This window comes from Passer domesticus, chromosome 2, assembly GCF_036417665.1.
Source record: "Passer domesticus isolate bPasDom1 chromosome 2, bPasDom1.hap1, whole genome shotgun sequence".
Classification (NCBI taxonomy): domain Eukaryota; kingdom Metazoa; phylum Chordata; class Aves; order Passeriformes; family Passeridae; genus Passer; species Passer domesticus.
In genome coordinates this window covers 4033769-4061426 of record NC_087475.1, presented here as the reverse complement: position 1 = coordinate 4061426, position 27658 = coordinate 4033769, and the positions used below count along the sequence as shown (strand labels likewise).

The following is a 27658-nucleotide window of genomic DNA, read 5'->3' as shown; positions in this document are numbered from 1 at the left end:
TCAATTTTACAAAGCCTGTATCAAGAAGATGAAGAAAAATAAGCTGCACATTTAGAAAAGGGAGATAACATCAAGGGGAAGATCTGAGAAAAAACACAGGAGATTTTTTTTGCTGATCACAACAGGAGTTGTGCAAGTCCATGGATTAAGGAAGAGCAGGAAGTGAGACATTTCATACATTAGCACTTCAATTCATGAGGCAGAGGGCATTAAGACAAAGAAAAGAATAAATAAAATATGAAGAAACTGAAGTTAATTAAGGTCCCAGACAAAGCAAAAGCAACACAAGTGCTCTTGAAAGATCTGGATATTCACTCTGATACTGAACTATGAGGTGTGAACATCATTCTGAGACCTCTCCAAATCCTACCACATTTGGGCAGATTTTTACTTGTTTTTAAAACATAAAACACCAATGAATTTTGCTATTTGCAAGGTAAGAAATGTCTGACTGGATCAGCTTCACACCTCACTGATGCAGGCAGGCAGCAGTACAGATGGAGTGCTGGATCTTTCCTGCAGCTGGGTTAATCCTTACTTTCCCATTTTTATTTTTTATTACAAACACATACCAGAAACCAACAGATCAGACTGCAGTTCACCAATTTCCCTGCAGAGCCTTGCCAGCAGTTTCCTATCAGAATTCTCCAAATTCCCAGGTCTACTTCTCATGCATTAATAAACTCAGATATTTGGTCTAATGCCTCCTGTGTATTTATTTCAAATTAACTGGAAATTGAAATGATCATGCTCAGAGTATTTTGCCCTGCTCAGGCAAGAGCAGCTCTCCATTGTTTTGGATTTCCCAATGCCTTGGAAAACTTGGATCATTCAGCCTGTCTGATTTTTATGAACTAAGAATCCTAAAGGTTGATCTGTTCAGTTCTCCTCCCCAGTTATTGTACAATACTTCACAAGCTGTTGATATTCACAAATGAATATATTAATTCAGCATTTTGCATGTAAGACTTTATCAAGAATTTAGTGCAGCTTAAGCCCCACTTAGTTCTGCTTAAGTTCACTTATCCACTTATGCAACTTCATAATAAATCAAGCTGCTCCTACACAAACACCTATTATTGTCTTGCCAATAAAATAACAAAAAAAATTGAAAATTATCTTAAATTCATTTATTTTCCATACAATAGTAACAGCAATAAACTGAAATGAGTGTGACAAAAAGAGCAAGCCACAAAACCTAAATACAGCTGCCAAACACTCCAGATATTTTCATACACCTGTCTTAGGATTCTGCTCTAGAAGAGCTGTTTGTGAGGCCAGGAAGAATAAATCCTTTTGGAACAGGATCTTAAGGAACACAGCATTCCTTCCTTCAAAGCAGCTCTAGACTTTTCTGTTAAAGGCTGATGCATTAAAATATTGAAATATCCCTTAGGTCTTACAGGAGAAATGAGCTCAGGAAATTGGCACCAGGCTTTTGTTCATAACTGGAAACTTGATTTGGAACTGGCCAAGAAAAATCCAAAGCCCACCTGACCGTGCTCCTAAGGAACATCTGTGGTACACAACAAAACACATGGAAGGGATGGAATGTGGAAGGGAAGGAAACAGGCAAAAATTTCAGTGTGGGAGCTACTTCAACCTTCCACCAAGGAAAATCATTGAGAGAGAAGACAAGCAGATGAGACAAGGAACCAAAACATGTAACGCAGCCTTGGCAGTGTCAGTGGATTGTCTATTAGCTATAAAATTTCCCTTCTTTATGGTGAGCATCAGGTTCAAAAGCCTTTGAGTGAAAAAGCAATTAAGAAGTCCTCCAACAATGAAACTGAGACTATTAAATGTACTGTACAAGACATGAGAATTATCTCTGGGCATGATGGAAACAGGAATATTGAATATTCACTGTTTATCCTCCTTACAGTCCTCCCTTGCTGGGATAAACGAAACCAATCAAAATCCCAGAATTATCTTTCCAGTGCCTGAAGGAAGTGATGAGAAGGCTGGAGGGGGATCTTCACAATGGAGTGAAGGACAAGGGAGAATGGCCTTAAACTGTAGGAGGTAAGGGTTAGATTAGATACTACAAAGGAATTCTTGACTCTGAGGGTGGTGAGGGCCTGACACAAGCAGCCCAAAGAAGTTGTGGCTACTTCATCCCTGGAAGTGTCCAAGGCCAGGGTGTTTGGAGCTTTGGGATAGCAGAAGGTGTCCCTGCCCATGGCAAGGGGGTGGAACAAGACTATCTTTTAAGGTCCCTTCCAACCCAAACTATTCAGTGGTTCTATTTCAGACAGGACAGGGCAGGACAAGGTCAATATCCTGAGTCTGAACACTGAAGTCCAGAGATATCTTTGTTTACCATTCAAAGTACAGATATGAAGAAGGATGCACAATGTGAAAGACAAAGTGTGAGGACTTGAGGCATAAGGACCTTGATGTCAGCAGGCACAGAGGAGATTCAGCATCCCCAAACCAACTGTCAGTGCAGACCAATAATTAATGTTCTCAGAAAACTGCATTGCTTGCTTTATGGAAGGGACCCAGAATTACTCAGTACAGGAAATGTGAAGAGGTCAACAACTGCTTTTACCATATTACTACCCATTAACAAGTTGCCACAAGCTATTACATATCCACACTGTGCTACAGCAGCAACTTAAAACCATTAAGAAGTGACAGTACCAGGAGTAAAATAATTGAAGTGAACAATTTACACATCCTCATAGCAATGAGGCAGTTGTGTGAGAGCAAAGGCACTCTAATAACATTGGAAATCAAATCTTTGTGTACTCACTTGACACTGTAACACTGGAAGTGACTGTCTGGATACTGAGGTTGATAAGGTTCCTGACCCAGCACTGTCCCAAACCACCAGGCATCGTCAATAATGGAACGGAACCTGTCGGCTGCAGCAAACACAGACATTCTGCTGAGAGAAGGATTTAACTCTGTGGCTGCCTCAGGCAATCAGAAAACTTCTGTTAAATGTACTGCTTGATTCCTCTCCATAATTAAGTCCTAGACTCACTGACATGTAAGTCTGTTATTTAGCTTTAAAATAAAAAAGGGAACAGAACAGTCTGGGTATGTGTTTTGGCACCTGGATTTACATCTATTACAGTCCAAGGTTCAAATTTCTGACTCTTGCCTACCAGAGAACCCTGTGACCCTACAAACAGCACATGCAGCAATTAGCTAAGGACACATTTGTGATTTCTAAACTGTTCAGTCCAACACTCAGCAAACACTTACAGGCCTGCCAGTTCCTCTGCCGGGCTTCGTCGTAGAACTGACGTAAGATAAGGAAGTCAATAACATCTGGCATGTCGTGGTATCTGAATAAAAAAAATCATCAATCATGTGTGCCTCAGGGCTTTAGGAAAAAGAGAAACATATTCTTAGACACTTTTCAGGAAACTAAAACTGCACATACCTGATGGAAAATGATTTGTCTGTGTGTTTCCCAGTGGCGTGATCAATAAAGGCAAGCTTGAGGCAACACAACGTGGGAGGACCAACCTCGTATCTAATTCCAACAATTTTCACCAATTCCTGATCCTACAGTAACAACAAACAGCTTCAGCAGGTTTTGTCTTAGGGATCATGCACAGAACTGTTAGTTTAACATGAATTAACCACCTGTACCCACATGCAAAATACTGAAATGAGATTTGAGATTTCCATGGAAGGCAGTCTGTCAGCCTAAGGATTTTAACACACATCTTTCATTTGGCTTCCCACAGAAAATTCTGAAGACAATCTGATAATTGCACACACTTTCCCTATAAGGAAACATTAGTAACCTCACAAATGCATGTTTTGCAAACAGAACAATAAAACACTTCAGTCACAGGCTCTGTCAGAAACCCACAGAACCCCCAGTGCAGACCTACCCTAAGCACCACTTTTCTCCAAGGCTCCTTGTGTGGATTCAGCTCATAAATGTTATTTCTTCTCACTGCTTCAATGTAAGCTTCGTGCCCTTGCCGGAAATATATCACCTAAAAAACACCCCAACCAGCCCAAAGAGTGAATATTTTCCTGTATTTAGCAATTACAATAATCACAAACACTGGAAGATTTTAATCCTACCTCGTCCCCCATCTGAGGGACAAACGGGGACCTTCGGAGAGCCGTGTCTGTGATCCAAACTGGAGGGTGCCAGTCATAGGACAGCTCCATGTTCAGTGGTTGTGCTGCAGCACCAGCCTTAACAAAATCAGACATAATGAATTCTAAACAAATCATTCCATTTTGATTAGGCAGACAACAGCTGAACTTATAAAGGACTAATCTACAGCATTTCCAAACAGAGTCAACAGAAATCCTCAAGGCTTTGCTTGAGATGTAACTGTATTTGTAATTCCAACACTAAACATTCCTTTCCTATTTGGAGATTTGAGTGAGCAAGTCATTATTATGCAGGCCTTTGCAGAAAGTTTTATAATTTATATGACAGTCAATTAAAAACTGACTTATTAAAAATTAAAAATTATTCAAGCTGCAAGAAACTGTTTGATTCTGCTTAGAAGGAAGTGAAAAGATAGAGAGAAAAACAGACCAAATGTATCAAAACTATCCCAGGCTTAAAAAAAAGAATTTGTTTGTTCCTTTATGAGAGAAAACAACTAACAGTAGTTATTGTAACTTAAGGTAGTTAATTAATTAAAAAAAAATCAGTAGCTTAAAATACTGTAATTATTGTCACTTATAAAAAAATTAAATATTCAATCTAAGTATAAACATTGCTACCAGCAATGCAGTGACTGCATCCCCTATGCATTAGAACAGGTAAAAAACCAGACAGTTTAAATAAGTTACAGAGTCACAGAATGGTTTGGGTTGGAAGACACCTCGAAGATCATCTTGTTCCTTGCCCTGCCACAAGCATGGAGTCCTTCTACTACCCCAGGCTCCTCCAAGCCCTGTTCAAGCTGCCCTTGGACATTTCCAGGGACAGGGCAACATGTGGACAACGTGTCCCAATGCCACACCACCCTCAAGAATTCCTCCCTAATCTAATCCAACCCTGCCCTCCTTCAGTTTAAAGCCTCCCCCCTTGCTCTATCCCTTGGGAAAAGGCTGATACTCTGTACTGATATTTATTAAACACATTTCTCCTTTAACATCATCAACCTTGAGAGCCCTTTTCATTGGGAAAATGAAAGCACCTTCCCTTGGAATGCAGATTCTTCCCTACAAATCAGCAGATCCCTCATGCTGGGAATGGTCTCAAACCAATTCCATGTTCCCTGTGTGTGCTGACAGAAGGATCCTTGCTTGATGGCAGTAACAATTATTTTATCAGCTTCTAACGAAGACCCTAAGAGAGAAATTAATTGAACACTCTGTAGAAAAAATCTGAAAATCGTACCTCCTCCTGCTTTTTTGGTTTGGGTTTTTTCCTCCTCTTCCTCCTCCTCCTCTTGGGAGGGGAGGATTTCTCAGCTGACACGTCGTCCTGGGAGGTGCTGCAGTAGCGCAGCGCCTTCCTGCGCGAGGTGCGCACCGGCGGCTGCAGGTTGATCCCGGCGTCCGCGATCCAGTCGGAATATCTGCTCGAGGAGTCACTGTCCACACAGGCAGGGAGACACAAACACTCAGCTCTCAGTGCCTCAGAACACTCAGCTCCCTCAGGAAAATACCAGGCAGCAAGTGTTGTTGAAAGCAACTTCAAAAATCACTTTGCCTTCTTGTAACCGTTACTGCACTCAAAGCTTAAGATCAATTTTTGGGAGAATCCAGTAATTCAAAGCACATTTCTTTAAACAACTAAAGTCTGGTGAATTCTAAAAATCAGTGATTTTATTCAAGAAATATGTGCAGTTGAATTATGGACTAATTAGGAGCTCACCCTAAGGAACACACAAACCAAACGCTGCTTAAATCTTTTACACTTATCCAAATCTCAGCTACACATCCACTCTGAGTGGATCTCGTAGTAGCATCATTCTCTCTGAATATTTTTTATTTCTAGTACTACAGAATTCTAAAAGAGTATCTAAAATAGCCACAAGGAAGTGATTAAAAACTTCTCTATAACAGTTCTACATAAAATTAGAAACTTCTAAAAATCAGATCTTTCAAAATTTTTTTAGGAGCAAGGAAAAAAAAACTCCCCAAACAAAATTAGGAAAAAAATTTCCAAAATTAAATCTTTCATCCCTCCAAAACCAGACCAAAACACACTATAGAAATATTCCAGACTCCTATCTCTCTGTGCCATACAGCAAAAAAAGCAGAGGGACGTAGAGTTACATTAAAAAAAAAGAAATGTTTTGATGAAATGGAACAGTAAGTAACAATGTAATGTGTAATGTGTCAGTAAAGTATATGAATTCTACCTTATATTATTGTTATTATTATTATTATATGATCACATCTGAAGCACAACAGAGCTTTCACACAACTCTTAATTTGTCAAAATTCAAGTAAAACTCATTATGGGATATGTTTCTTCACTTTACCTAGAACTATTACTGTTGCTTTTCTTGTCACTTCTCCACTCTTCCTCTTCATCAGATGAACCAGAACCCTCACTTTCTTCAGCTTCCTAAATTTAAAAATACAAACTCAAGCCAAACCCATGATTTAAGGGTCTGAAACTTAAAAAAACATGTTGTCCATATTATCAAATTTAAAGAAGTTTGGTAAAAAGTTGCTAAAATGGAAATAAAAGTAATCAGGCCACGTAAAATGCACAGTAAAATCTGACAGGGAAGAATGTACATTACAAAAGGAACAGATCAAGAAAAACAATCACATCTTCTCCCCACAGACAACAAGGGGATGTTCTGTCACTGATTTGACTTTTTCATTAGTTATGCAAGTTGAGGGTTTCCCCCCTCCTTTTAGTATCAAATGATTGACCAAGTACTAATTATAGAGTACTCATGCATGTATTTCAATGCAACACTAAACAGCACAGATACACCAAAATACATTATGACTTTACTAATTTCCTGGGTGTTGCTCATCAACTATTTGCATTAATATACTGTTTTAAATGTGTTTTTCATAACTGAGTCAGTACAACGCATGACTCATGAGTCAAGTTTTCTTTTGTCAAGCAAAAAAAACCCAAAAAACCAGAAAACCCTCTGAGACCTCAATTGTAGCTTCAAGTGTTTGAATTAGACCAGCTGATTGTCATTTTTAGAGTAACAAAGCTGAGAGTCCTGCCACTAAAACCTGCTCATACTGTGCAGATGATACACTACAGCGTCAAAGTGCAACACTCACTGAAGTTTACATTCAATTTAAGTGATCTACTGTTTTTAGCCACACTGAAATTCTTTATTAAGAGGCAAGCAGAGTCTATTTCCAAGGAATACCATTCCTCATCTTGCAAGATTTCCTAATCTCCTGACCATGCTCCCTTTTGTTCACTGCTCTTCCTTAACAAAGTGACTGCTCCAACAAGTCTGAGCTTCTCTGTTCCTTCCACTTCTCCTTTTCCCAGTTTAAAACTTTCCTTGTGGGCAAGGCAAGACAAGGGCAGTCCTGTCACCCATTTACAGTCTGATAACACATCAGACACAAACAAAAAGCTCCTGCTACCCACAAAGTCCTGTGTCATCCCTGGCCAGAGGAACAGACCCTGTGGAAGAACATTAGCAAGAACCTTCAACATTTCCATAGAAAAACATTAAACCATATCTGAACTCCAAATGCCACCTGAAGCCAACCAACTGCCCACCAGATTTTTGACATGGGCTGTGGATTTGGTTTAGAATATTCTCAGCAAAACCAGCTGAGCCAGATATAAACTGACAGGAAATATTGTCTTTATTAAAGAAACACAACAGGTTTGAGAAGTGCTAACAATGATGATGCTTAAAGAAACACTTTCCCTGGAAAAAGAAGAGGTGGGTGTTTTTTGTTTGGTTGTTTAACAGAGAAAAGGCACATCTACGTGAAATTTCATTTACTGAGCTACTCAAGTCCAAAATCCCAACTCAGAAGAGAACTCACCTGCTCTATCAAGCCAAAGCAGTTGTCCCTCTCCTCCTCAGAAGATTCCAGCTGCTCAATGTTATTTCTTGTTCTGTAGTTGGAATATTTCCGTCTGTGCAGTCGACGCTTGGATTGGATTAATGAAGACTCAGAGTCACTCTAATTTATAAAGAAGGGAAAGAACAGCAGTTCATTAAAAATATTTATCTGACAAATTTTTGAGGGGAAAAGGGTGGCTAAAAGCACTGCTGAATGCAAAAATTGAAGCAGCATATGAAGTTGAAACTCCCTTTCACAAGAAATAATTTTCACATAACCCAAAAGTTTAAAATTTGCTGTTACAAATTTAAGATTTATTAGCTGTTCTAAGAAATTGTTTTTTTCTTTAAAAACTACTGTGACACCTTCATTCACATCACTTGATAAATGTATTTACAGAATCAAGATATATCTGCCTACAATGTGCAATTATAAAAGCAGAGAATAGCTTGGGTTGGAAGGGACCTTAAAGATCACCTTGTTTCAACCCCCAGGGGATTGTGCAGTAGAATTCTTGTATCAAATTGTTTTGTATTCTATGACACAGCAAATCAGGCAACAAGCTTATAAAACCAGCACAATAAGCAATGTTTCCTTCTTGCCAGTCTCTCCCACAAAACAGGTGATGAAAAAAGCACTTGAAAGGAGAGAAGTGTGAAGAAGTTTCCCCACACACAAAGCATTGTTCTCTGAAGTAAAATCACAAGGAACAGCAATACAACCTGTGATTCCTCAAGTACAGGACCTTGAATGCTCTCAGTGCTTTAGCAGGACTTGCAATAACTGTGCAACTGCAGTCAAGCCAGCAGGGCCTGAAAGCCATCCTGCCTTTAAAAAATACCCCCAAATACCTCACATAGAAGCAGGCAAGGCTGAGAGCAAAAAGAATTCCAGGTATCCATAAAAATAAATCAAGCCTTGCCCTGCAATAACTGGGAGCTGAATCATCAGGTCCTCTGCTTTCATTTTCTGCACCACCACTTGTCCTTGGGCACAGAGTGCTCACTTTTCCAGAAGCTGCCACGTACCTTTTCCAGTGACTCAAATGACTTTTTATTTTCTGTTGCATAAAGATCTCTCTCTTCTTCTCCTTTTGCAATCCGATACTCTTCCTGTTTCCTACAAGAAAGCCATGAAAATCTAATTCTACACCTGTTTTGACAATGCTGGTCTCTTTAAGGAATCTCTCTCAGACCCAATTCCATTCCATTTTTAATTTCAGATGTTATTGTTGCTCAATTAACTCTAAACCATCTTATCATTTCCAGGTAAGAGTAAAAAATATGGATGCTAAGAAAGTCTTCCTTCCAAACATCAAAATATAATCTACATTTTTAACCTAATTTTTAATTCATATTTTTCCATTTGCAATGACTCTACCTCCCAACACTGGGAATGCTTCTTAAAAGCCTCAGAGATGTGGTAGCACCTATAGTTGTGGCTTTAAACAAAGATGTTTAGCTACTAATTCTCCTTTTCACAGATCAATACTGATAGTACTTTTGAAAGCAACTGGTTTAACATTTCAAGGGTTTATAACTCATCACCTCTAAGCGTCTCACAGAGAGCACAATCTCACCCAACTCTTCCATGGAAATAAATTCAACCTGTATCTTTTATTTTGGAGAAGGCAAGAATCTAGGGGACCTAGCTGGCCTGGAGATGACTGAAAATATTGAAATAGGGGAGAATCATTCAACTGGACAACTTGCCTCCCTTCTCATTGAATGGACCTTGCAATGATATGAGTTTTTAGCACATCTGCCCACAACACTGAACTATTCCAACAGCATCCATTCTATCTTTGGTGTAACAGCACTCAATTTAGACAAACCAAGCTGCTGTGCTGTCCCTAGTGCTGCCTGTGATGCCTTAAGTTGTAGCTTTTGTATTTTTCAGATTCTGTACTGCATTAGTGCATAGCTCTGAACTCTACACAGAATGCTAGTTAGTTCTCTTCACATTTTGGACAGACTAAACAATCCTTCTGGGCCTGGAAACCAAGGTCACAACAGCTGCCTCAGGTCCTGAAAAGTAGAAACAAAATTGAACTGGGGGGAGAAGCAAACTAGGGGGATATAACCTTCATTACCTGAAGCTGTAATTAGACAATTAACCTCTGATATGCAAATAGAACAAACTTTTATCTGCCCAAAAAACTTCTGACCATCATCTATAGTGGACATAGCCTCTGCCAGGCTCTTGCACTGCCCAAGAGCAGTTGGGGGTTGAACAAATGTAGAAACAAAAGTGAACTGGGGGAGAAGCAAACTAGGGGCATATGACTTCATTACCTGAAGCTGTAATTAGACAATTAACCTCTGATATGCAGATAGAACAAACTTTTATCTGCCCAAAAACTCTCGACCATCGTTCATCATGGATGTAGCCACTGCCAGGCTCTTGCACTGCCCAAGAGCAGCTGGGGGTTGAACAAAATTGAACTGGGGGGAGAAGCAAACTAGGGGGATATGACTTCATTACTTGAAGCTGTGGTTGGACAATTAAGCTCTGATATGCAAAGAGACCAAAGTTGTATCTGCCCAAAAAACTTCTGACCATCATCTATAGTGGACATAGCCTCTGCCAGGCTCTTGCACCACCCAAGAGCAGTTGGGGATTGAACAAAAGTATAAACAAAAGTGAACTGGGGAGAGAAGCAAACTAGGGGGATATGACTTCATCACCTGAAGCTGTGATTGGACAATGAACCTCTGATATGCAAACAGAACAAACTTTTATCTGCCCAAAAACTAGCAACCATCGTTCATCATGGACGTAGCCTCTTGCACTGCCGGGCTCCTGCACTCTGCCCAGCCCCTGCTCTAGGCAGCCCCTCCAGCCCATCCAGGCTGCAGACAGACCTGAGCAAGCTGGGGGGGATCTCTGGCACCACCACCCTGCGCCTCCAGGCCTGCAGGTCCCTCTCGGTGGCCATCTGGCTGCGCGGGGCGTTCTGGTGCATCTGCCGCACGCCCTCCACCTGCCCGCTGCGCCGCAGCCCGATGTTGGGAGGGGACTGGATGTCCAAACTCGGCCTTCTGAAAGCTGAAACACACAAATCAAAATGGTTTTTGCCATGCTGCAGGGAAATGGAAGATTCTTGCTAAAAGACTAAAAAAAAAAAAAGAATAATGATGTATTTTTATTTGGTGTGTGGGGCTGGGCTTCATATTAGGGACGGTGAGCTCTGTGCACAGAGCAGGGAGACAAAACAATTCCTGCTCCAGCTGGGCACCAAGGACAAATGATCCAAATCTCAGCCCAGGAGCACAAACCCCGTGGGCTGCAGAGAGAAAAACAAGCAGGATGGGACTGCAGGGGCTGCAGCTGGGATTGGACACTGAACTGCAATGTGCACATGGAGCAGAGCTGAGCCCAGGGAGAGACCCCGGCAGCGCTCGTGCATTTTGGGGCCATTTGGGTTCATCTTGGGTTCATTTTGGGACCATTTGGGTTCATCTTGGGTGCAGCCCTGGCTGGGCTCTTGTGCTGCCCAAGGTGGATCCATGGAGGCCTTTTCATAAATCCCTGCTTTACTCTGACTTTGTTCTAGGTCAGCCTTCACAAGGCATCAGCTCTGGAGGATTATCTGTCTTGTAGAAAACATGGAGAGATTACACAAAGGACTTTTAAAATTGTTATTTCTATTACTATTTTCACAGAATCAGAATCACAGAGTCATTTAGGCTGAAAAAGACCTCCAAGATCCAGCATTTGACCCATGACCACCTTGTCAACCAGACCCAAACACTGAGTGCCACATTCCAGTGGGTCTTCCAAACACTTCCCAGTGAAAGGAATTGTGATGTGACAGAAAGGTTCTTCTGAACTATTTCAGACAGCTCTAAGGCCAGTGAGGCTCTAAAAAGCCCTTTTCCTAGAGCTGAGCACATATAATAAATATATGATTATGTAAGAAAACATGTATTTTTTTGTCTATATAATTACATAATTAAAACTACAAAGACACAGCTTAGGAAAGTGTCTTGTTTAAATCTGTAAAGAAGGGACAGGGGAAACCAGTGTGAATAATGTCACAATACTTACCTTGCAAAAAGTAAGGAATGCAAATATTAACTTATATTGGCACACATTTTGCATGTTATGAATGACCTCTTCCTTTTAAAGTGAAAGGCTTTGTAATTTAATCACAGGAGCAGCAGTGTTTTAGTGAATAAAAATAACCAGATATCACAAAGTTAAAGGAATCTCAGTCCCCAAAACTATACTGAAGTTAAAATCTGTTTCAGTATTTCACAGTACAATGAAAATGAAGACAGAGCAATTACTGAAGAATTTATCAGCAGTTCTAACCTCTCCTGGGTGTTCCCTCCCCATTTTGGGGGCCACTTGGAGCAGATTCCTGATCAGCACCAGTTCTCTGATCCTGTTCCAGCTGTAGCTGTCTGATCATCCCATCCAGAATGCTGGGCTCCAAGCCTGGCTCATCCTGGTCAACTGTCTGCTGGCCAATCACCTGCTCAACAACTTCTCCATCACCTTGCAAGTGTAAAACACATCAAATCAATTAAGTTATTCCAATTATTTATTACAAGTAAGACATTTATGGAATATACAATCAAATGGTTTGTGAATATCACTGCCCACAGAAAACTGCAACACCCATTTGAAAAACTGATTTTTTTTTTTGCTTGCTTAAATTGTATTCACTGTAGGACCTTTCAGCATCTTTAGTGCACATAAATACAAAAGATTAAGTGAAAAAAGGGCATTTTAAAAATGCTGATGTCCCCTTAGGAACCAGTGAATAACCTACTTCTGGATGTAGAGCTTTAGTGATACTCTTACTTGTTGCTACATATCCAAGCTGAGGAATCAGATGTTCATCTGCACAATTCTCTCTTCCTGGCACCAATCTTTGATATTTTGTTGGATGAGGGTTTCCATCCACATCCACTAAGAAGGGAGGGGGCATGAGGTGAGGGGCCTGCTGGGTCTGCTCATCCAGCACGTAGTTGTTGGAGTCTCGGATCAGCGGCCGGTAGTCAGTGTGGAAGAACATCTGATCAGGAATCTGAAAGGAAATTATATTTTTATGTTAGCAATTTGGAAAAAAGAACATGCTGAAGAACAAAGAACAAGCACTAAAATCTATTTAAAGGTAAAAGAAAGGGCAATGACAAGGAAGATTTACGTGTAACGTCAGTTAACCTGCATGGGTTTTGCAGTACTGCAACTTTTGATCATGGTTTGCAGGCAACAAAATTCTTTCAGAGAACAAAAAGCTGAGGTAACTTGATGTAAATGTATTGTTTGACAGTTAAAAATATTTATCCCTTATTCTGCATTTTTCCCCTACAATTACTAGAATCACAGAATATTCAGAGTGGGAAGGGACCCACAAGGATCACAAATTCCAGCTCGTCAGTGAGTGGCCCCAAAGTTTCCTTGCAAGGAAATCTTTGGCTAAAGCTCAACACCAGCTCAAATTAAAGTTTTCCTAATCATGATTTCATTCTTAATCTATATCCACCTGAAGTTTTTTTTCTAGAACTGGAAGTCCATGAGGCTGAAGAGAAATGGTTACATAACTATTAGATCACAGAATGTCTGCTTCCAGCAGTGATGGCAAAGATGAAGGGAACAAGTTTCAATTTCAGCTGAGAATGCAGAGCAAGGAAAAAATAATTCTTTAAAATGACACACATGGAACTAGCAATGCAACCCAAAAAAAAAAGGGGGGGGGGAAGTGAAGAAAGGAAGAAATGTGTATTTATCAAAACAAAAAGGAAGCAGGCTGAGAAATTCAAAAATTTAGGATAGAATGAATTGTTGGATCAACAATTTACTTTTGCTTAATTTAATCACCTACAGTGAATTTGGGCTGGTGTGAGGAAAGGCCTAAGGAACTGCAATATAAACCAGCAGAAATCAGAAACAGAAGCATTTCTGAGGTTGAACAATGAAGGTGAATCAGATCAATCACAAGATGAAAATGTGTTCCAGGAACATTGTTAGGAGCTACTCCCATGGGAATATTAAGACATTGGGTTTTTTTCTGCTGTGCCAGGATCACATAAGCAAGACAATTTACAGACATCAAGGAATCCATTATGTTTAGATCCTCTAACTAAACTATTTGTTACACATGAACTTTTAAATTAACGTAATAATATAATTTTAGTTATAAACTCCATACAGAGATCTGATAAAAAGCTGAACTTACCTTTTCATAAGGCTTGCTACAGCCAAAGCCATAAATCAGCAGATGTCCATGAGAATCTGTGCAAGCAAAATGCTGCCCATCTGGTGAAAATTTACAGTCAAAAACAGCTCCATGTCCCTGGCCTTCAATCTGGGTTGAAGAAAAAAAAAATTCAAGATTATTTGACCATTTTTTCAGAGCAAACCATAAGCATCCAAAATTAATTACTCTATCAAAAGCCATCATGCATTTCTCTAAATACCTCCATTAAGGCACAAATAATTTTGTTATTTCAGTATATTTCTTTTCCCCTAGAATTTAAATCCTGAACCAATTCTAAAAGATGCACTGAAGGAATGAAAACTTACTGTTCAGTGAATAAAACAAAGAAATAAACATGTTTTTTTCTGAGGCTTTTTAGCAGTCAGCACACTGCTTGAAATAAAATGGAGCTAATACAGATTGCTTTTGTTAAATGAGTTTCTAGACAACTCCAGAGAATTTAAGAACTTAAAAACAAAATACAAGCTTTTTGCTGTTGACTGACCAGGGAAAAAGGACAAAAGATTTATATGAACATTAGATCAGAACCTTAATCTCAGAGAAAATAACCTAATTTAAAGTATTAACAATGAGCTGTCAAATGGAGCCCTCGAGCACTGTGCCAATGGATATTAAGATTATAATTTTTAATCCTGTGGAAAATAAAAGTATCTGTCCATAAGTGTCTTGAAACAATGGCCTAAAACAGAGCCTGTTAGATGGCACCTTCCCTCAGCTGAAGAAAACAATTAATATGGATGAAGTGCACAATGATCTGCAATAACAAAGAGTGAAAAATCTGCAAGAATCAGGAAATTCTAAGGTAAAAAGCTCTAAGGAAATAAAATGAATTAATAAATTTTGCTGGTTAAGGTTTTCCTGTTTGGTTGGGGATTTTTTCCTTAAAGGTGCAAGGATTTGAGTGTTGGTGGCAGTTCCTTAAGCTGGTAGTGAACACACTGCTGTGTGCTGAGAACAAATGGTGTTTCAAGAAGCTCTTACCATGTTAAAATAATGCTTTGTTTTGGTGCCTTTGGTGATGTCCCAGATGAAGATGTTGCCATCGTGGCCTGCAGACAGCATTATCCTGCAATCAAAGGGATGGGTCTCCAAGACAAACACTTCATCTGCATGGCCCTGCAATGGAAAATTGCACATCTCAAACAAGGGAAATCCACATCAGCAGGATATTCACAACAGAGCCCAAAGCCTGTGCTGTGCTCTCTGGAAAATTAAACCCCAGGCAGCCACAAAGATTTGAACATTCCAAAGGTAAAATTTTTCTAGATTCAAGCAAGAGCTGTAGAAATATGAAGCTTTTGCCAAAGGATGGTGAATGGCTGAGTTACTACACATAATTTTATTTATTCCACATTCATTTGTTCTTTTATTGATGGGGCAAGCAGCAAATTTTGATTAAAAAAATTCCAAGAACACCTCACTTGCTGTTCCATCCATACAGAGCTTTCAGGACTAATCAGCTCTAATTATAAATTCAGCATGCACGTGTCACTGCAATTCCAGGAAAACCTTCCAAAAGCAAGGAAAAATCCCATACCACCAAGTCATGGAGCAACTGCCCTGTAGTGGAATTCCAAACTTTGAGCAGGTGATTATTCACAGCCGTAACAACATAGTTGTCATTTTGGTTCCAAGCTATCATGGTTACTTTAGGCTTCATGAATTTGTCTTCTTCTGCACAAGTGTCACTATTTGAAAAAAGTCAAACAGGTCAAGAGATGTGTTTTATATTTTAATGAGCCCATTTCTATATCAAAATACAGTAACCTGTTTTCCTGTGTTAATAATCAAGCAACAGAAAGAAAGTGAAGAATTAAATTCAGGTTGAAACTTTTCTCCACAAAATCCTTTATTTAAAGCAAATCTGGATTTTTAAATTTTAAAGGACTTGATAATCTCTTTCCCATTTGAGATGCAAGGCAAAAAGGCTTTCCTTTTTCATGGAACTTGGCTCCTCTACAATTAAGAGTCCTAACATAAATCCTGCAAAATTTTGGACTTTTGACAGTCAGCTTTTCCAACAACTGATTCCAAGCCAATCTCTACATTAGCTCAGCATTTTTTAACCAGTCCCAACAGAAACCCAGTAAAGATAACATTTTGTTTTAAACTCAATCTATTCCCTTATTCTCTCCCTAAAATAGATTTATAGGATTCTGTAACACTGCCCCTCAGCCTTTTTCCAGCCAATCCAAGGAATAAGTTTTCCTTGAAACACTTTCACATGGGATTATCTTTATTCCACTTACAAAGACTCTCAACTACACAACCACAGTCAAATCTCAAATATTAATAACTCCTCCTTTGTAAAATCAGGTTTCTTTTATGGTCTTTTTCATCACAGGAAAAGCTTGAAATCACCCTCCAATAAAATGGTGTACCAAGGTTTGGCTTTTTATTTAATCACCTACAAACCATTTAATTAAAATCTCATTTAATCACCTACAAATGAATTTCTGTTCAGTGTCTGTGGAAGCTTACTGAGCTTCTGTACTCCTGTAAATCACTCCCCCTTCAGGTTTACCCAACACCATGTAAGATCCTGATTTTTATCTCTAATAACATTATTCAGAGTGGGTGCCACCAGCATTTCATTAATTCACTTTTTTAAAGGCAGAAAATGGGAATAGTCAGCAAGATCAGTCCTTGGGGAAAGCCACCTATTCCATGTCATAACCTCTCCTGCAAATAGGTCACCACCTACTTTACTTTTACTAATCTAAAAATATTTCTCCTGTGACACACCAGGTGTCAGACTAAAACCCAGAGAGAGAAGGTAGATTCTTTCTGTTATTTCTTTTCCCTGAAAAGAGGAAATAAAATTAACTTGGTACAGAGCACATCTGAGAGCTTTCTGAACTCTTAGGAATTTATGAAAGCACAGACTCAAACTCAACAAATGTTACATCACCAGAACACTCAACTCACCCCTCCCAAGACCACAGAACTTGACCAGAATGCTGCTCTCACTCCCACATTTCAGTAACTGAGTTTTTCAATCTTTCTGAATTCACACAAAGGAAACCATGAAATGAACACTTCACCCACCCCAGCAGTCGATCAGACATATCCAGCAAAATGCTCCTCCACTCTGCCTGCTCGAAACGCCAGATCCGAGCTGTTCCATCTCTGCTGCCACTGATGAACCTGGGCAAGTTTGGAAAATTCATTCATTTATCCTCCAAAAATCTGCTTTAAAGTATGTTTAGTTAGACACCACCACAGCATAGTTTTAGCAGACTGATAGAAGTGAAATCTTCAATTTGTGTTCAAGAGAATTCTTTCCATTAGCTTTCTTTCCAGAAAAGCAGGGAAGAGTTTTTCTGAAGTGGAAAACTGAATAAAGTTGTCAAAATATGAAGCAAATTCCAAAGTTTAACTCAATTCACAAATTCATCCTCAACTCCTCCTCAGCACAGGATTTTAATGTATTTTAAGGAATTGCAGAGTTTCAGATGCTGAAGTAAAGGCAAGAACAAATCAGATGAAAAGGTTTTAATTTATTTTTGACTATTTCCACTGTGTTTTTCCTATACAATACTCAGTGAAAATGAAAGGAAAGGAGGAGGAAAAGGAGATTTATGAGGCCACAAATACACTGGGTACATGGGAAAGTGGTAAAATTCCTCCAGGTAAATAAAACTCCAGCCAGGCAAAAAATATCACCTAACACAGACCAACAGAAAGCTGGAAGAGCTGAAGCTTAATTATGCTCCTGCATCAGTCCAAAATTTCCCTTCTGAGCTCTAAATAAGAAGATTTTTCTTTACATCCAGTAATAGATTTTTAATTCCAAAATTATGTATTTTTTGGCCATATTTCAGCATTTTTCAACATACCTGTCCCCACTATTAGAAAACTGAATGCTGTCAACTTTGTCCTGTAAGAAAAAGTAGAGTTTGTTAGAAATTTTATTTTTTAAACAGGAAATATGTTTTTTGACAATTCAGAGTTTAGTAAAATCTGAAATAATGAAAAAATAAAATGTTGTGTTATTTTAAGAGTTTTAACTGCATGGCAAATCAAGTCTAAACACTGCCCAGAATTCACTAACCATTAATGTACCAAAAATGCATCTTTTAAAACCTGTCTGAATTAAACATGAAGGATTAACAGATTAAATAACCTGCCTGACAACTGAATCATATCTAAATATATTTCTAATACCATAAGCCAACTACAATGGTGAGGAATTTGTAGTTCCTAGTCCTACTTACACTTTCCTTGAAAAATAAACAATTATTCCCTTCTATCACAATAAAAACTGCAGAAAAGCAGATACCACACTTTGTTTTAGAGTGGAAAAGTCTCCCCCCTACATAAATAAAAAAGTACTGATCAAGCCTTATCAATGCAACAAAAATAAAGTCAGATTTTGTAGCAAAGGAAACATTAATGAAAAGAAAATTAAGAGCATTGCTAAAAACCCACTCATAAAATAATCTTGTGACTTCAATGCTGCTTCAAACGAACTAATTAACTAATTACTTACAGCATGACTTTCCAATTCAGCTATTTTCTCAGGTGTTTCAGAGCCAAAAAAATACATCCTGATGACGTGGTCAGTGCTGCCAGTTGCTAAAAACATCCCACCTGTAAAAATCAAGCAATAATTAACCTGCTGTGGAAGAAATTAAAACAGGTCACCTCCATTTCTCAGAGGCCTGGTTTAAATTAAAAAAACCCCACAACTATTTGGAGAATGGCACATTTTTTATGCTCTTCCACTGACACACATGTGGAAGGAAATCCCTTTCTTGCCCCAGAAAGTTTTATCAACCATAATAAAAATAAACTGGTGTTACAAAGGTTTTAATAAGTATCTTTAGGGCAACAGTGGAATTTTTAACATTAAACTGCACAAAGAAGCCTTCAATGGTGGGGAATATGGCTCTAGATAATCAGAATTATGTAGATGGCTCTCACTGTAGTCTGTGCCTCATTTGTGCCAGTGAACTGTATCAAAATTAGGCTGAAATGTGAGTAAACCAGTCAAGTGAAATACACAGTGTAAGCACACCAGTGTTTAGCTGAGGTGGCAGAAATTCCAAGCTCTGCCTCTTAAGTGCAAAAAAAACCCAAAACCCAAATAAGCAAAATATCAAAAACACCCTCAGAGCACAAGCCAGGGGTCTGTCCTGACAATGTTCACAAGCTACACCTGGACTTGCTTTTTATTTGTGAAATTCACATGAACTGAATGAAAGAAACTACAAGGCAGGAAAGAAACACATTAAAAATCCATTTCTGCATCCTCAGGAGGAAGCTCTTTGTGAGCACCCCTGGCACTGGGTCAGGAGCTCCTGCTGGCAGCACCCACCTCCACTGCTGCTGACTGTGGGAGAACCCATTTTACCAATCCTTGGCACAATAAGGGAATTAAAAACAAATACTCCACTAAAGGTGGATAGAAGCAAACAGACATTAGGTGGCTTTTAGCTCTGTGAAATGACCAATGTCTTCAACAGTCTTTCAGTGTTAGCTAAGGGAAACCCCATGATTTCATCATGTCACAGCTAACAGTGCACATCTGTGCAATTATTTACTCACACCTGCAGGTTTTCCCCTTTTTAAAGCTGTCACAATCAAGTATTACAAGAGAGGAAAGAAGAAATCACAAGGCTGGACTCCACCTGACTTACCCACACTGAAGGAAGAACAAAGCATCTGAACCCCTGGCCTGGGCTTCTCTGTGAACTTCACTGGCTTGGTGCTTAAAAAGAAAAGATGGTTGAAATAGGCCACACCATCCTAAATTTGGCTTTTAGCAACATTTCAAAGCATAAAGGGATGTTTCTTTAAACATGGATCATTTTGTATCAATTACCACGATGTGGACACAACACCAGACACACACTGATCATCCTAGAGCTCTTTCTGGTAATAATTAATTTTTTGGTACACAGAAAGAGTAATCACATACTGAACACTTCAAACTACCCTGAACATCATATCCTATATGCAAGTTCTGCAAGAAACATCCTAAAACTACAGGACTTTTGGAAAACCAACACCACCACCAAGCTTTATTATATTTTCCAACATATTTGCATTTCCAGCCAGTTCTGCTGTCTTACTTTTGTACTTTTAGTGAAGAAAGAAATTAATACATTTCCCAACTAATCTCCCAAGTCAATGGGAGAACATGAATTTGTCAAGGATATAGCTGGTGATGCTGCTTCAAAATAACCACTGAATACATGATTTGCACAGTATTTTTATAACCACAGAAACCCAGTGGAGTAAAAACCACCTGATTCATTTTACTCAAGCCCAGAATGGAATAAAGGTTAACCATTCACATACTTGAATTTCATGGAATCTGCATCCCACTGCCAAAAGCAAACAGTTCCATCTGCCCCAGTGGAGACCATGTATCTCAGGGAGCCTTTCACCATGGGACTGAACTGCAGAGAGGGAAGCAAAATCACACACAGAAACACAGATTTAAGATCTGTTCATTAACTTCGCAAAAAGTTAACATAAAAGGTTGATTCATTTTGGATATTTCACCTCAAACTGCTGGAGCAGTTGTTGGTAACTCGTTTTTAGTGCTTACAAATAATACCTCCCCTAATTTAAGGTAAGATTGTGGTCTGTGTTTCAATGACTGTGTTAAAAAACCCCCATTCCTTCAGTGGTTTGGGTTGGATGTTTTCACTGACCACAACCATTCACTGCAAATCCTGTCAGTGAATAAAATAATGAGCACAGCAGACTCAAAAGAGGGAAGTTTGAATAGACAGGTGGAGTTTTAAAATAATTAAGCAGAGCATGAAATATGAGCTAGTTTGAATGTGTAACTTAGCATCATACATAATTTTACAGGAATTTTATGGGAATTCCTCAGAAATAGATCCTTAAGACATGGATCTGTTGCTATACATAGAGCTACCCTTAAGAAAACTTTACAGACACAACTTGTTTAAATTGTTCATCAATTACTGGCATTGGAAAGCCATATAATTTGTACCTAGTACAATTATGGTATTATTAAGAAATCTTAAATTAAAAATCCATACACAGCAATAAAAGAAGCACCAAAAGTATTTAGACATTAAGAAACCAAACTAAAAAATGCAGTGAATGCCACAAAAGTGCAGGTATGAAGATTACTCTCTGAGGCAGCACCTTTGAGAAAAATTCAAAATTATTTGTTTGTACTGAGCTCCACAAGCCACTCTTCACCTCTCAAGACAAGCTGTTGGTCTCACTGGAAAACATCCCAAACCTTGATAATGAGTTGCTAATCTCTGTGTTAATTAAGGAATTTAAAACCAGATTGAATCCAAGGGACCACCAAGAGCACATCATGTATCAAACAACCTTCAAATTTAAATACACGTTACACCTTTGTGCTTCCAAAATAACTCCTATTTTTGAGATTAAAACAAATACCCACATCCCAGAAGTTGCAGGAATAATATACTGGATCAGAACACATTCACACAGAACAGCAAATCATGTCTCCAGTAAGAGATAACAAGAGGACAGGACAGTTCCCAGAAATTCCCTTTTGTCCAACAACTCAAGTGTTACACACAGTGATCTTTAAGTGAAGAAGAATTCCTGTCATTATCTTCAGTTAAATACTTAGGAATTCCAGAGACAAGGAATTGACTTGTTTTTAAGCAGGTTTATCCTGTGATTTGACTTGGTTTTGACATGAATATTTACACATTCAGATTTCACTACTCCCATAAGCAGCCACAGAGAAATAATTCCAGTTTTTAATATGCAGGAACACTTCAAAAGCCCCATACCTGCAATGAGGTAATGGACCCTGTGTGCCCATGGAGGACAGCAACTGGTGCACAAGTCCTCAGACACCACACTCGGATCATCTTGTCACAGCTCCCAGCTGCAATCATGGTGTTCTCATAGTTCACAGCCATGTCAGAGATCTCTGCTGAATGTCCTCGTAAGGTGGCAAACAATCTGCCATTGTGGGTGGACCAGATCTTCACCAGACAGTCATCTGAGCCCTAAAGAGAAATATTCATTAAGGACAACTTCTGACATGCTTCTGACCTTTAATTACAGCAAATTGTCCCACTTAAGCACAGTGAGGGAATTGCATTTTACCAGCACTGATATTTATCTCCAGAAGTTTCAGCACAACACCCATTTCCAAGCTCTTTTCCTTGCATCATTGAAAACTATATTCAGAGTTGGATGTATTTTCATCAACTTACAGTAAATATTCTGTGTCCAGTCCTGTCAAATGCAACACAATACACAGAAGAGAGATGGCCAAGGATCCTCCTGTGCATCTTGCAATGCTGGTACATACTTGCTGGGAATGAAGTGCTGAACTTGGCATAACCAGTTAATTGTTTTGCTCGAAGCACTTCCACTGGAACACAGAGGAATCACATCATGTTTCAAACAGGTCTGTTCTCAAACTTGGGTTTATTCAATTGCCATTAATATTAAAAGGCTGTTAGAAATTACTTTCAGATTTCATAAAGTCATTTTTAGTTTCTATGCAGTTTTTCTGTGTGTAAAAGCAGTGTTTTAGGTGCTCAGCAGCAGTGGGGAGAGGTGAGAGGAGCTTACCAAGGTTGGGTGGGGTGCCATAGTTCACAGGCATTTCAGGGGGCCTGCCTCGATGCAGAGCAGCAAATGCAGAGCCCTTCCAAACAGTGTTCCTGCAATCTGCAACAACAGTTGAACTTCATCATTAATACCTTCTAAAAATGCCAAGGGAGCTGCAGTTCCAATAGCAAAGAGCACATCTAGTCTGGTCTCAAACACAGGACTGAGCCCACCAAAAAACCAGGCACCAACTGCCCCAAAACCTCTCATAATCAATGAAAAGTTCAAGAGAAAAATACATTTAATAGTAACAGAAGGAGAAAAAACCAACACAACCAACAACCAAACTTTGAGAGCACTCCAGAATGATGGTACCCCTGCAGTTCACTACACTAAACTAAAATTCCAACTGAATTTTAACATTTTCCTGAATACTTATAAAGGAATGTAATGAAGAGTTAATAATATGAAGTTATTTAATGAGATGATCTCAAGAACCTTTCAGTAACTAAAGGGGATTTACAGGAAAGCTGGAGAGGAATTTTTCACAAAGGCCTGGAGTGAAAGGACAAGGGGGAATTGCCTCAAGCTGAAGGAGGAGAGGTTTAGATGGGATGTTAGGAAGAAATCCTTCCCTGTGAGGGTGGGCAGGGCTGGCACAGGGTGCCCAGAGCAGCTGGGGCTGCCCCTGGATCCCTGGCAGTGCCCAAGGCCAGGCTGGACACTGGGGCTGGAGCAGCCTGGCACAGTGGAAGGTGTCCCTGCCATGGCAGGGGTGGCACTGGGTGATCTTTAAGTTCCTTTCCAACCCAAACCATTCTGGGATTCCAAGAGGTCACTTCCAAAGTGTCAGTTCTGGCTTTCTCACACTATTCCCCAAATCCTAGCTCTGCACACATGACAAAACAAAGAACAGATCCTACCTTTTGCTGTGCGTAGCAAGGACTGTCTCCCTGCCCCAAGTAAGGAATTCACTCTGGAAATGCTGGGTGGGATCTCCTTATCCAGGATAGGGCCAATACGTTTGCAAATTTGTAATAAATGATCTGGAGCCACATGTTTGTTGGACAGCACCTGACAGAAATTCAAGGTTTAAAAATAAGGACGGCAGAGCCAGAACAGATGGATCTAAAAGCATCAATATGCACAGGTGTATTTGCTATTTTTTTTAAAGTTCAACTTACAGAGAAAAAACAATTTTGTTAAGCTCTGATCTAGTAAATTTAGTGCCAGTAAATTCTGATCTAGTCAACTTCTCTGCAAGCTAGGGAGAGCTGTAATAAAAATAACTGGAGTAAAGTTACTCCTGCACATCAGTATTTTATTACTGCAAGTTTGCAGGAATCACCACTGTGGCACCCACATGTAAGGCACCCTACACTGAGTCTTTGCCCAATTCACTCTATGATCTGTACTAAAAAGAAGAAATAAAATCCCAACCCTCAGAACTCAAGATCAGGCAGAATGTGGTTGCAACCAAGCACAAGAACTTATGCAGCTACTACTGGTACTTGCTCAGTGAACTGCAAACCAGCAGGTTTGAGTACAATCTCTCTGGAAACAGTTTCCTTGAAGAACCAGTACCACATAACCTAAGTCTGCCCTACTTCCTTAAACCAGGATCAAACCATTCATCCCTACACTCAGCAATGATCCCACACTATCTGCATCAAGCAACCTAAAAAAAACCACACCCCCACACACACTCAGATGTCTCAGGCAGGAACAGATGTGCACGGGTTTTGATTCTTTTTCCCCCTTTTCTTTCTGGGAGTTCAAGCTAAAAAATCCTTATTCTTATCAAGAACCACAATAATGGAGAAGTTAAAGACACAGAGTGAGAATTTAAACAGCCTTGAGCAGAGCAAGGCATCAGAATCATAAACTGAAGCTGCTGGGGAGGTGTGAAGCAGCTGGGATCGACAGCCCCACGCTTCCTCCAGTGTGACCTGGCCATGAAGAAGCCAGGCAGCCCCAGCAGCCACACTGCTCCTGCAGCAGCACAGAATTCCCAGCCAATCCTCTCAGGAGAGGCCCAGGGCCACACCAGCTCAGGTATGTGGCCTCCTGCCCAGGTGGCTGAGAACACAGGCAGAACGAGCTGGTGCTGCTGATGCTGCTCCCTTGAGCTGCTGAGCTGGGATGAGCCAAGTGTCCCAACAGGGCTGAGCTGCTCACACAGCACTGGGAATAAAAATAAAAATAATAAAAATACCACACGCTGCCACAAAGTTGCCCAAATGCACACTGAGCATTCAGAAGGTACAATTTAAGCACTTGCTTTTAATACTAAAATGCAGGTATAAAGCTTGTGGGGCACAGGTTGTATTCCTGGCAGGGTGGGAGGAGATAACATCAGTAAAGTAGTTCCCATTACCCCACAGGCAAATCTGTCCAAGCAAATCAGCCCATCAGATGCTTAAGGTTGATTTTAAGAAACATATCTGGTAGCCCAAAGACTAAAAGATGCAGTTTGACAGAATTTCTTTATCAATTTTGACTCTTGAATTGGTATAGAGCAGTACCAGCCACAAGATCCAGGACACAAAGGTCAGCCTGCTTTCTGCCAAACACTAAAACCCTTTTTGTTTGCATGCCATCAGCAATATGTGTATTTTCTAATATATTTTCTAAATGCAGCCCTTGCATACACAACCTTGCAATTCCTTTCTTTTTGAAGTAGTTTTGCTGAGATTTTGGAAGGAACAGTTATTATGAAGATTTGCAACTCCATGCTGAGCAAAGTGGAATAGAAGTAACTGCACCACACGACTGCATTTGTCTGTGGTCTCTGCAAATTCACAGTGAGACCAGTGGGACAAGAGGCTCCCAGAGCCCCTCAAAAACCAGAAACTAAAACCCTGAGAAGATTAATTTAGATATTCTGAAACACTGGGCAGAGATTTCCTTTAAATTGTGCAGGAAAAAAAGAAGTAGAAGCAGCACGTGTTAAAAGTATTAGTTTGACAATTGGATATGCAGAATAATCACAGTTAAAAAGCAGCCCTGAAATCAGAAAAACACACACATGGGATCTCCCAACACCCTGCCAGAAGAAATGGGGTAAGAAATCAACAATGAAGCAACAAAAAAACCCTCCCAACAATTCTTTCTAAGCTTAATCCTACTTTCATCTTGCCTAAATTCAAGTCAGAGCTTGAAAATATTCCTGTTTAGCAAGGCCAGGCTTCTTAGTGACTTAAAAAAACTGACCTAAAACCTTCTTTGCTCAACTGACCACAACAACAAATAGAGGAAATGGAATCACACTTATCATTTCAAACAATACTTAAATAACTGAGAAAGTGTTTCAAACAACACTTCATTCCTTCTCTATGCAAATATGATTCTCAGCCCTTTAAGTGCTTCACAAGAGGGAGTTCACTGCAACAATCAGTCAATTAACCCAGAATGCCTGAACCTTAGGTGGGAAAAAGCAAGGATAAACAAGTCTTTAAAGGAAAGTCGATCAAATACAACAAAGCAGGATAAAAACCACACAGGGCAAAGCAGGCACCACCAAGGACATCACCACTTTGCCACTTAAGAAGCAGCAAAATTAAGCCCCAAAACACAGCTCTGCCTTCTGTAGAAACAATCCAGAACACACCACACCAGCCGTGGAAGGGCAGAAAGTAAATTTTGTGGAGAGATCACCCCCATCTTTGCAGCCCTTTAGAAACAAAGCCACGACCAGCGAGGAGCCGGCGATGCGAGCACACTCACAGTCGCCACAAGTGCCAACCCTCGGTTTCTGAGCAGCGATTTCATTTCCTAATCTGTTGGAGGGGGCTGAAAGAAACCAACCAGAAAATAAATACCGACAAATCACAACGTGCCTCACAACCGGGTCCCTGGAACTCCGAAATGAAACCTCGCTGTAGATTGGCTCCTGCCTGCATGTAGGCAGTGGCATGTACCACTGCACAACGCCAAGCTCCACCTCTGCTATGTAAACAATATCCTCAATTTAAACCACCGCTTGTGTTTTTGTTAGTCTGATGTAAAGAAATTAAAGGCCCTTTTTAAAGTAACTCCAGTGCTCAGAGCCAGGATGGAACAGGAAGATGAAGATTTGGGCCTACTCTTAAAGGTAGAGGGTCTAACATCAATGTCATCAGGGTAAATAAAAGGGGTTTTTAAAAGAGAAAAGTCTCACCAATTCTTCATAACTTCTATAATGCTCATTTCCTTGCCAGTCCAACCTTTTGGGAAGCAACTAAATAAAGGAAAAACAAACGGAAAAGCCGTGAGCGGTTAAAGGTGAAAGGAGGGATTACAGACCACATCCAAAACAATGTGTGTTGGGGGGGGGAAAAGTTGAGACAGCGGCAAAAACTTGAATGACTTGCAAAGGAAACTTTTGACTACAGCAAGATTTCATCAGAGCCCACACAGACCTGGTGCTGCTCCAGCTCCTGCACCAGCACCTGCAGAGGGAAGGGGAAAAACACAAGAAGTCAGGGACAAGCCACGATTTGGCTCCTCCAGAGCGGGGGGCGCGGCTGCTCCCACCTCCCCCCGACCCTCAGCGGGCAGCGCGGGGTGCCCGCGCCCCGGCGAGCCCGGACTCACCTCCAGCGCTCTCCTGCAGGGCCCGGTGCTCAGGAACCGGGCGATGAGGAAGTAAAGCTCTGTAAGAGACACGGCAAGAGACGCGGGGGGATGAGCCGCGGGCGGCCGTGACCCATCCTGAGGGGGGGGCAGGAAGATGGCGGCACCGGCGGCGCCTCCTCACCCCGGCCCGCGGTGTTACCTGATTCAATGAGCGGCAGCGACGCGCCGGAGCTGGAAGAGGCCGCAGGCTCGGCCATGGCGGGCTGAGGGCGGCGGGCCCGGCTCGGCACGGCGCTGTCAGCGCCTCCCCTCCTCCCTCCCTCCCCTCACGGCCGCCCCCCCGCTCCCCTCAGCGCTCCCTCCCTCCCTCTC

General features: G+C 40.4%; 1 protein-coding gene across 1 annotated transcript in view; it reads right to left on the bottom strand.

The window, feature by feature from the left end:
- The window catches only part of BRWD1 (bromodomain and WD repeat domain containing 1), a 43802-nt gene extending 16197 nt beyond the window's left edge, over window positions 1-27605 (bottom strand). The window contains exons 1-28 of the mRNA XM_064406139.1: window positions 27486-27605; window positions 27305-27363; window positions 27130-27159; window positions 26889-26948; window positions 23653-23803; window positions 22751-22849; window positions 22387-22547; window positions 21955-22176; window positions 20498-20598; window positions 19834-19904; window positions 18684-18784; window positions 18031-18071; window positions 17240-17338; window positions 15729-15879; window positions 15173-15307; window positions 14150-14278; window positions 12772-12997; window positions 12277-12462; window positions 10824-11007; window positions 8988-9078; window positions 7939-8079; window positions 6432-6517; window positions 5339-5534; window positions 4057-4173; window positions 3858-3965; window positions 3398-3522; window positions 3217-3299; window positions 2759-2870 (exon numbers count right to left, since the gene is read on the bottom strand). Of these exons, the coding sequence (XP_064262209.1) occupies window positions 2759-2870; window positions 3217-3299; window positions 3398-3522; window positions 3858-3965; window positions 4057-4173; window positions 5339-5534; window positions 6432-6517; window positions 7939-8079; window positions 8988-9078; window positions 10824-11007; window positions 12277-12462; window positions 12772-12997; window positions 14150-14278; window positions 15173-15307; window positions 15729-15879; window positions 17240-17338; window positions 18031-18071; window positions 18684-18784; window positions 19834-19904; window positions 20498-20598; window positions 21955-22176; window positions 22387-22547; window positions 22751-22849; window positions 23653-23803; window positions 26889-26948; window positions 27130-27159; window positions 27305-27363; window positions 27486-27543 (3323 nt within the window). The 5' untranslated portion in view covers window positions 27544-27605. The remainder of the gene's footprint in view (window positions 1-2758; window positions 2871-3216; window positions 3300-3397; window positions 3523-3857; window positions 3966-4056; window positions 4174-5338; window positions 5535-6431; window positions 6518-7938; window positions 8080-8987; window positions 9079-10823; window positions 11008-12276; window positions 12463-12771; window positions 12998-14149; window positions 14279-15172; window positions 15308-15728; window positions 15880-17239; window positions 17339-18030; window positions 18072-18683; window positions 18785-19833; window positions 19905-20497; window positions 20599-21954; window positions 22177-22386; window positions 22548-22750; window positions 22850-23652; window positions 23804-26888; window positions 26949-27129; window positions 27160-27304; window positions 27364-27485) is intronic.
- Between the last annotated feature and the right edge of the window lie 53 nt (window positions 27606-27658).